General features: G+C 32.2%; 1 protein-coding gene across 1 annotated transcript in view; it reads right to left on the bottom strand.

Moving 5' to 3' along the window:
* Positions 1-10809, bottom strand: part of LOC111700050 (alcohol dehydrogenase class-3) — a 14733-nt gene that overhangs the window by 1450 nt on the left and 2474 nt on the right. Inside the window, exons 2-12 of the mRNA XM_023470868.1 lie at positions 10024-10071; positions 6857-6914; positions 6425-6491; positions 5299-5377; positions 3965-4069; positions 3538-3600; positions 2340-2453; positions 619-676; positions 512-553; positions 379-443; positions 89-177 (exon numbers count right to left, since the gene is read on the bottom strand). Of these exons, the coding sequence (XP_023326636.1) occupies positions 89-177; positions 379-443; positions 512-553; positions 619-676; positions 2340-2453; positions 3538-3600; positions 3965-4069; positions 5299-5377; positions 6425-6491; positions 6857-6899 (725 nt within the window). The 5' untranslated portion in view covers positions 6900-6914; positions 10024-10071. The remainder of the gene's footprint in view (positions 1-88; positions 178-378; positions 444-511; positions 554-618; positions 677-2339; positions 2454-3537; positions 3601-3964; positions 4070-5298; positions 5378-6424; positions 6492-6856; positions 6915-10023; positions 10072-10809) is intronic.

Genomic DNA, 10809 nt, shown 5'->3' with positions numbered 1-10809 from the left:
AGAATTAACCATAACATGTACATAATCTTCTTTAAAAAATGTTTGGAAGTTATAGTAAGCTTTATTTACATTTGAAGTTTTTTTACACCTGTCATTTGAATATCCCTCAGCTAGCCTAGTTAGTGCTTCCTTAGGATTCTTCCATCCTCCCAAAATGATTCCACGAATAGATTTTCCCTAGAGATAATTTTTTCTTCAAAAGTAACTTTCCAAAAAAACTGCAAAATAAAAAGAAAGAGTATATGCCATTCAAAGATGCCTATAGAGCTAGTTCCATTTTTGTTACTCCAAAAGACCATATAGTCCAAATTAAAATTATTCATAACCTTGACTAAAATCTTGATAAAATGCTTACTTTCAATGGTTTGTAAAACTTACCTGTCCAATGAATTGGTTGGTAGGGATACTTAAAGAAGAATTGGTATTAGGGCATCCAACCAGAACTAAAAAAAATAACCAAATTTTTCAAATCTTTTTGGAAATGTGTTAAGATATTAAAATTTCTTTTCACCTGCTAGCCCCCACCCAAACTGAAGAGAATCAATAGCTTGGTCTACAAAACAGAATTTTAAATAATAAAACAATTTGTAAAATTTTACTGTTAGTTCTAAATCCTACCTTCGGCTTTTGGACTCCCACTACACTCAAATGCAAAGTCAACTCCACTTTCACAAATCTAGTGGATAGAATAAGTTCGAGCGATTCGAAAAAAAAAATGATTTTAATTAAACAGAATAAACTTATCACCCTGAATAAAATTAGATCAAGTTAAATCAAATAAGCTTAAGCTAAACAAATCAAAGAAGAACTTTGAATATTAGTTGAATTAAGATCTTTAAGTTAAATCATATCTAGTGAAAATAAATAAGAATAAAAATATTCAGGTAAAGGAAATGATAACTATCATAAACTTATATTTCATTACATTTGTTGTAAATCTTAAATCCTTAATTCTTTTAAATCAAGTTGTAAATGTTTAAAATCTATCTATATACTTTGCTTTTCTGTCTGTGTGTTTGTGTCCAATAAACGTTTAAACGGCTGAACCGATCAGGCCCAAATTTTTTGTAAGACCTCACATCACCTCAGAAAAGGTTTATAAATGATCGAAATTTAAAAAAATAGCCTCCAACAAAATTCGATTTCCATAAAGTTTTGAAAATCCACAACATTTTTTATGAAATCCGCAAACTTTTTTGTTTTTGTTTTACAATGTATACAAAAAGAAAATGTTCACAATTGAAAAAGAATATGGGCCCGAAGCGCCCTGAATGTTGAATTAAGATCTTTAAGTTAAATCATATCTAGTGAAAACAAATAAGAATAAAAATATTCAGGTAAAGGAAATGATAACTATCATAAACTTATATTTCATTACATTTGTTGTAAATCTTAAATCCTTAATTCTTATAAATCAAGTTGTAAATGTTTAAAATCTATCTATATACTTTGCTTTTCTGTCTATGTGTTTGTATCCTATAAACGTTTAAACGGCTGAACCGATCAGGCCCAAATTTTTTGTAAGACCTCACATGACCTCAGAAAAGGTTTATAAATGATCGAAATTTTAAAAAAATAGACCCCAACAAAATTCGATTTCCATAAAGTTTTGAAAATACACAACATTTTTTTATAAAATCCGCAAACTTTTTTGTTTTTGTTTTACAATGTATACAAACAGAAAATGTTCACAATTGAAAAAGAATATGGGCCCGAAGCGCCCTGAAAGCTTTGTAATAAACAGATCTTCGGAATACAAAGATTAGAAAATCTGAATTTTAGATATGAGTAATCAATTCCATCGATCAAAAGTTTGATGAGAAGAGTGAATGAATAAGCTTTTATGATTTTAAAACTTTTATGTATTGTTCGCAAAATTTATGCTTTTTTTCACAAACATAAATTTGATGGTTGTAGACCTTTGATATTTCAAACTGTAAATTCTCATATCTAAACAAATAAAGGTTTGTACCATCCGTATGCAAATTTATAAGGATTAGAAAATTTGATTTACTGCAACTTTATAAAATCTATTTTTATATTTTTTTCTCTTTAAATCATCAAAAACTTTACATATTACAAAATTACAAAAGTGTTTTCTGGTTGATATATCTTCTGTCACCGTATAAACATTTAGCTCTGTTTGATCAAATGAAATGTACTTTTTGGTAAGAAATACAAAAATATTTGTAACTAGCCAGGGAACGATGCTCAAAACCGAGCATGATATGACAAATACAAATCAACAATCAAAATATACTAGTGCAAAGGAGTAAAAAAAGCGCAAACACTTAAAAAGAAAAGTGATTTAAAATGTTATCAAAAGTTTTTGTCTAAACCTGTCTGATTAGGTTGGAAGTCTCCTTGTTGGCTAAAAGAGTGTGAGTAGCTCCAAACTTTACAGCTGTCTTTAATTTGTCTTCATCAACATCAACGGCGATAACTATTTTAGCCTGGAAAAATTGTGGATTAATCATTTTATTAAACAGGAATATCTGAAAATGTACGGTAGAAAATCACGTTTGTTTCAATCTAGTTAAAGGGACCGTTCACTTGTTTGGGTAATTTTGAGGTAAACTGAATAGCTTATTAGCTTTTGATTAGTATTGGTCTTACTTTTCAAAGACAACTGTGTCCGGAGAAATGAGACATAGTGGCATTGAAATATGATAAATTTTAATATTTTTGGGCTGATGTTGCTGAAAACGTCTAGTATAGTGTTTCAGACAAAGGGATCGTCTCTTTGCGCTCGAATTCTGACCGAAAAATCGGCTTTTTATCCAGCCACAGTTGTCTTTAAAAAGACTAATACTGATTATCAGATAATAGGCTGTTCAGTTTACCATGAAGTGAAGTGAACGGTCCCTTTAAACATGCAAAATTTGAAAAACAAACGCTTGCCATGTCAGATTGAACACAACAGTATAACCCTCAAAATAACAATGAAGAAGGTATCGTTGCTTGAAAAGTATCGAATACTAACAATTTTCTTTATGGTTTAAAACGCATAAATCCGCAAGTCATTTTAGTTTTATCCTTGATGGGATTGAGGTTTAATGTTATAAATAGGACATGGTTCATGTGGAATTATTTCTTGTAAAAATGTTAACTAAAACTAAGCTCATGACGGTTTCTTAACTTAGGTTTGTCAATTTAGGACCAGATTTAATGAACAGTCACTGCAAACCAAGATGTGCACACTCTCCCACAAAATTCGGGTAGTATTTTGCCAATTACTCCTCTTAAGTCTAAGCTAGCGGCACGTATATTGGATTTTTTGAATTTATATGTCAAGGGCTACAAAAAATTATTTAAAAGTTGGTGAGATAAAACTAAAGGCGAGGCTGGTTAATATTTTGATGACTAAGTTTAAGAGTTGTCTAGATCTAAGAAAAGTGTAAAAAAGTTGAACCATGTATCGCTAGCTCAACCAGTTCTCTTGTGCGTGGATTCAACCTGAAGAGAAGTGGTTCAATGTAATCTACTTCTACCCCTTTTCATTGAAACTGATCCCAGAAATGAATATCATTATCGAACCTTCGCCTTTACGCATGCCATAAGTGCTGAGAGACCAACTGCCCCTAAGCCCCAAATAGCTACCTGCGTAAAGATTGCTATTATTATAAGTTCAATAAAAATTATCACAAATTTCAAAAGTTATTTCTATTAGATAAATAGTGTGAGCTTTTAACTCCTCTGGTGCAGGAAAAATGTTTAAATTCTTTTAATTTGTAAGATAAATAAATCATGAGCGCACTGAAGTCCCCGTTTTCGAGAGCACCAATTTGACAAAAGAACCATAGCAGCTGCAGTGGAGCCATGCAACATGCCAGTTTTTCGGAGAGAAAATTTACCGTGTCAGAAAATGTTTCAAAATGACTGAATTTTAATGTCACAAATTATCTGTCAGTAAGTGGAAAATCTAACAAACAGGAATAAAATTTGAATTGAGTGTATTTTTTACCTTATCTTCCTTTGTAACCTTAGCAACAGATTCTGCTGCACCCCACCCAGTTAGAACAGCACAGCCAAGGGGAGCCAATTGATCAACACAAGTTTCAGGGGATAACTTTAATCAAAGTTGAAGAATTTAAATCATGGAAGACGTCGACATAATTTTAAGTGACCCTTCATTGAAAAAGTGACATTTTTGATTTACCCTTTGAACCTCTGTCTTAGTGACCATGAGGAAGTTATAGTCATTTTTCATTTATTTATATGAAACAGTTTTAAGAAAGGTCAATTTCCTTCTTTTCTCAGAGTGTTAGAAATGGGCCAAATCTGCAAAGTTATCTTTTTCTAGAGTATATATATATTTAAACCCAAGACGAAATCCTTATTTTGAAACAGTTACCGGATATCCTGGTTTTGAGACAATCACCGGATTTCAGCACATGTCGCGTTTTCGGAACATATCCTGGTTTTGAGACAATTACCGGAAATAATTCCAATTTTCTAGTAATTACGCACTTATGAAACGAAACAAGATTTTTTGATAAGGTAAAATGTAAACAAAATAGAAAATAAAAACAAACTGTTCTTTTATAGTTAAAAAATCATTGCAGCATTTAGAAATCAAAATATTGATATTGTTTGTTCTTACAATATATAGATTTAACTAGAATTGCAGTAAAAAAGTGTTTGTTTAAAATGCTTGAAAACAAATGATCCATATTCTCTAATTTTACAGATAAAATGTGGAAACTTAGATTCTAGAAATAATTTAGAAGTTAAGTTATGAAAGTGAGTATTGTTTTGAATTGTGGATTATACTCAAAAACGGGAAAGTGGGTTTTGTCTCGAAAACGCAACAATGTTTCAAATTCAGGATATGTTCGAGAATGAAAAACCTAACATTGTCTTGAAAACGGTCAAGTGCTTTAATAACAAAAGAATACCTTTTATAATTTTGACTTTTAAAAAAGTTTAAAATTGAGAATTGTTGTCCTCGTCATGTTTAATTTAATGTTGGTTATAGTTTTCACTATCCAATTTTACTCTGGATATGGGCCGGGATGCCAAAAACCCAGTCTTTCAATCTGAGCCCATTTCTAACACTCAGTGTTAGAAATGGGCCAAGTGTTAGTTTTGGAACTAATGTCCCCTGAAATAAAACATTCTCTCTTCTTTTTTTAATGGAAGTTCACTTTATATTACGTGTACAGTTCCTTTAAGTATTAATATTTTACATAAATAGAAGTAAAATAATTATACACACACTTTGCTTAGGTATATTCAAATGTAACCTTTTACCAGATGCTTTTTAGTTTACAGATTGAGACGAGACTACAAATTTACCTTAGCCAGTTGAGTGGTTGGGACCACAATATATTCACAGAAAGTTCCAAGGCCGAACAAAGGAAACAGCTTTTGACCTCTAAAAGGAACATGAATATGTTTACGGTATTCTATTCTCACTTTTTATGGAAAAAGATACTAACAATTTTTAAAATACCCAATGTGTCATGGACTCCCTAATACAAATTGAAGTTTTTGGAAAATTTCTTTGCAACGTTGATTTTATTGTTCTGAATCAGTTAACTCATTTTAGTAAGGTCTGTAAGGAAGCAGCACCTTCTTTCCCCAAGATAAAACTTCTCAACTATCAGGTTTTTAAAATTATAAAATAGTACCAAAAAAATCTGATCATTGTATGGTTTTACTTAACCAAAGATTGGTTAATTCACATAGAGAATTAACCATAACATGTACATTTAAACATCCAAGTAAAATAAGCGCAAATACTAAAATTGGCTTTTTTCGATTATTATAAAGTGACCATATATATTCTCTCTCCCCCTTTTATTTTATATAGGTGATTGCATTTAATATTTTCAGGGAAAGTGGAGCTTCGGGAGGGCACGTTCACGTAGTGTACTCTCGCCACCCATACATTTCTGGCAAAAAAATATTTAAAATTCATTAGGCTCATATTTTTTTTTTCTAGAAACATGATTATTCACTGTACGATGATTATACATTCCTTTATAAAAAGCTGGGTTTTTGGTATGCAACAATTTTCATTTAATCCCGCCGGGATATTTTCATTGAAAGATACTTTGAAAATCTACAAAGGCAAAAAAAATCCGCAAAATCCGCAAGCCCTCAGGTTTATCATTGAATCCCCTCTTTAAAAAGGAATGTCATTTACTCTCGGCCAAATTAGAATGGAAATTTAAACCCCCGAGGGATTCAATTATAAACCCTTGAGATGTGGTAAAAATCATTCTGTATCTGTAATGCTATTTGGTTCTAATGTTTTTGTATTTCCCAAACAGTCATGTAATACTTAATAAGACAAGTGTACACACTTTTACCCGCACCTTTAAAATTAGTTAAGTGAAAACTTGAAATGAGGTTTAGGGAAAAATCCTTGAGTTATCCAACCTGAAACCCAGATAGCATAATTTTGATTTGTACTTACCTAGCGGATACAGTCTGACTTGCATTTACAAGGTGATGAGCAGTCGGAAAATTTACACATCCAACACCTTAGATCAATCTTAAGTAACTAGTGAAATCGGAAAATTTTTCGCCATGGCTTTCTTATATCCCCAAAACATAACAAGAGGGAGCTCCCCTGACTTCAATCCCTTAAGAAAATTTTTACAATAGTCTGTAAAATAAATGTCAAAACAGAAAAATGTTTTAAAGTTAAGTTGCATAGCATTATTTATAAATATCAAGTATCTGTTAAAAGATCTAGATCAGGCCATTTGTATCCCTAAAATGTCTCTTATTACACGATTTATTAGTAAAATGTGAATTTAGTTGATCAAAATCGGGTTGCAAATTTTAAGCGTCACAATTTTTTATGTTAAGTATAAAATTATTTAAATTTGATTGTATTCTATTCCTCGTGGATGCTTGCACGAGTAGCAGTCTCCACACCTGGGCATACCACATGGAACCACCTTGTCAGATATGCAAGTAAAAACAACTCTGATTTAAGATACTTTAAACATTTATCTCAGATTAGGTTCAGAATGAAAAACTAAAATGAAATGTCGTCAATAATTCAATAAATGTAACCCACCATTTTAAAAGTAGGATAAGTTAGATTCACAACGGTAAACTGGAATGGTTCATCTAATACAAAAATACAAGAAACATACATTGTTCCCCTCTGAAAATGGGCTATTTTCAACTGGAGTTTCTGGACTACGCATTCCTATTCAGAATCAATGAAGGACATTGTCAAAAAAAATCATTTATCAATTTGCAAAACTGACGATATCTTCCAAGTAATTGATCAGCTAAAGGGCCGTTAAAGCGTACATGATACTCTTTAAACTAATGGTTACTTGAAGTTGCAACGACGGTTCCCTTTAAATTTACATTCTTTGAAATGATATAACTACATATTGCAGCAAGGGTGTAATGCAAGGAAAGTTAATTGTGATCGTGTATACTCTGCGTACATATTGAAACCAGTTCTCTTTAGGCGGAATTTGTAAACAAGAATAGATGCATCAGTGTTCGATTAGTATCCGAGGAGGTTAAAAGCATTAAATTTTGATAATTTTGATAATTCACATAATAGTTTCCTATGACCAGAATATTTCTTTGATTTTTTATTTGAAAGATGGATCCCATGTCAGACTTTGACATCCGTCTTGTGTTTACATTACCGCCCAGAGACAGTACACTGCAGTACAAAAGATGTGTACACTTCTGAAATAACTTTCCTTTCATTACATCCTTGTATTGCAGTATCGCATTGACTTTTTCAATCAAAATAACTGTTTACACAAACTACGCAAGAATATCTATACTGATAAAGACGTAGTTGCACTTGCATCTTGCAATTGTACTTAATGATTATATTCCGTCATCCCCGATGCAGAAATAGTCTTTGTTTAAATGATAATGAAAACCTTTAAAAAAGTAACAAAACTATCTAGCACTCTTTAACCTTATTTCGATTAAAATAAATAACATCAAAGAAAAACTCCAGATAATTACGTAAATTCTCTAAATTTTTGTTATGCGTCTTAAAGATTTCTGCAAGACAAAAGTTTTAAAAAATCGAATTTATAATGAATTAAAATTGCATTGAAACGCTCAGTTAGAAACTTTGAAATATTGAAATTGTAAAATGCATTAATATAGTGACATATCGGATTCACAACGGTATCCTTTAAAGCTTTAGCTGGTCAAGAATGAGTTAGATGTCCATGTTTTTTTTCTTTTTGAAAATTAGAAATTACTGTTTATCCAACTTGCATTTCTTCTGCAAGCAGAAACAGTTTCCCCCCCCCTCTCAGGTGCTAGGGGAGGGCGCGCGCCCGGCCGCCCCCCCCTAGTTGCGCCTCTGCAGTTGAGGCAGGTATTGTAAGAATTTAACACTTTACAAACTAGAAAACGACGGAATCATGCACATTATTGATCATATAAAGGTTTCAAGGATACCGTTTTGACAGAAAGTGATTAGGGATGAACGAAACTAGTATCGCGCGTAGCCCAAAATTTTCTTGCTCATCCCTTAGTGGAACAAGATTTTACAGTTTTCTGTGCATATATATATCTTATTGTGTTTAAAAACATAGCTAAAAACTAAATAGAATATTTAACTTTTGAATTTTTACTAGTTTCCGTTTTCATCCCTAAAGCTTCATCCTTAAGGGTCAGAAATTTAGTTTCAGGGGTGAGCAATTTTCCAGGGGTGAGCCCACTTCATGGGCCATAGCCCACCCCTGTGTTTTGACTGTCCTTCTTTAAATGATCTTAAAATTAAAAACCGTTTGGCCGCCGTCACGTTTTTAGAATATCAAAAATAACATTTTAGAATAAATTTTACTTTTGCAGCTGCATATTGCTATACTCCGAACACATTTTTAATTTGGTCCTAAAGTTAATAATATTCATTGCATGGCCTGGCATTGGACAATCACATTATTGTACTGAAAGAAACATTGGAACATCAGCTATGCCATGTTATATCATTTGAATAGTTTTGTACTGAAAGAAACATTGGAACATCAGCTATGCCATGTCATATCATTTGAATAGTTTTGTACTGAAAGAAACATTGGAACATCAGCTATGCCATGTCATATCATTTGAATAGTTTTGTTCTGAAAGAAACATTGGAACATCAGCTATGCCATGTCATATCTTTTGAATAATTTTTGTAAATTTCTTTAAAATTTGTTTTAAACAAACTTCAAATTCTCTGTAAAAAGCTACAGGGTGTCCCAATAAAAATGGGAATTGATCGAGTGACGAATCGTCTTTGTTAGAAGTAGCAATATAATATCTGATTTCAAAAATCATAAAGTCTGCTAGAAATTATTTTATGAAAACGGTTAAAGGCCGTATAATGATGCAAGACGAGAACAGGGCAGGGGGACCGCGGTTTACTTTGTTTTCGTGCAGGACAATTCTTTTTTTACTGCACACAACCGTATGCACTCTAAACATAAACAAGCAACTGTAAACTCTAGCAGACCAAAATCCTATGGATAACAGATTTCTCAGTGGTTATCACGAGGGAGGGGGGACCATGTGGCCATGAGCCCTGCAATATACTTTTCGAACCCAGGTAGTTAGCAGAACCCTGCCGGAACCCCACGGAATCCTTTTTGAGCCCAGCAGAAGACTGCTCTAAAAAACTTTTATTGATAATCAACTGTAGGAAGAAAAAAATCCAAAAAAGGACAAGATGCGGGAATAGGTTGCATACTCCTTTTAGCACTAAGATAAAAATCAATACTTTAAAATAATTTTTTAGTGTAAAATTTTGTCTTCCCATTTTAACAAATAATTTGGATGGAAAGTTCGCAGTGGTGAAAAGGTGATATGTAAAATTAGCATATATATGAATATTGCAACTTATTATTTATTGTTCAAACCATACCCCATTCATCAAAAATGTGTAGAAAGAATATAATTATGANCCTCCCTCGTATCACATATACTCAATCAATAATCAATCAAAACTCATTATAAAGACGATCCCATGTCCTATGTTTCTTGGGACAACCTGTAGTATTAATCAAAGTAAACCGTTTTTATCTGTTCCTTGTCACCGACTAGAAATTCTTCTACGCCCTCTCCAACACTCTCAACCTATATATTTGAGACTTAAACAATCTTCTTTGTTCTTATTTTAAAAAGATCCTTTATTATATTCTTTTGTAATTACAAGTGCTAAAAATATCGATTTTCAAGCATTAAAAATCTCGTCAAATACCAAAACCAATATCTACATTTTGTACTTTTCTTTTAAATTGTGAAAAATCTCATTTCTCCTTATTACCATTCCTTATGTTGAAAATGCAAAATAGTTTCTGCGATACAAATTATTCATATTGTGTAACTGCCATTACGAATGATTTGAATAAATGTATTAATTTTCTTATAAAAGTAATAAAGTTTCTCCACACTTTTGGCTAAAAAACAGGAATATTGTAAGCATGGAGAGATGCTCACTTGTAAATAAACTGTAGTCAATGATAACAGTGGGCAGTAAAACGTGTAGAGATATTTGTTTGTTGAAATATGCCAACTCAGAAAACAATGCTTTTAATGCATTTTTGAATGCGTGGAAAACCAAAACCACTGCTGACCCGGAATTCTATTTCAAATATGAGCCAATTGGCATGAAGCATGTAGGCTTGAACCACAAGCAAGGAGGAAATAGGATTGGCCTGGGCTAAAACAGAAATGGAGTTTAGAGTTCACAAAGAATCAAAAGGAAGAGGATTATTTGTCATAAGAGGCATAGTAAAGGCGGAGAGTCTGCCAGAGAGCTCCGGCTTTCATGAATTTATTAGTATCAACCATTATTTGTTCTTTAGTAAATTT

This window comes from Eurytemora carolleeae, unplaced genomic scaffold, assembly GCF_000591075.1.
Source record: "Eurytemora carolleeae unplaced genomic scaffold, Eaff_2.0 scaffold92, whole genome shotgun sequence".
NCBI classification, from domain to species: Eukaryota; Metazoa; Arthropoda; class Copepoda; order Calanoida; family Temoridae; genus Eurytemora; species Eurytemora carolleeae.
Note: the sequence above shows the minus strand (reverse complement) of the source record. Positions and strands in the feature narration are given on the sequence as shown.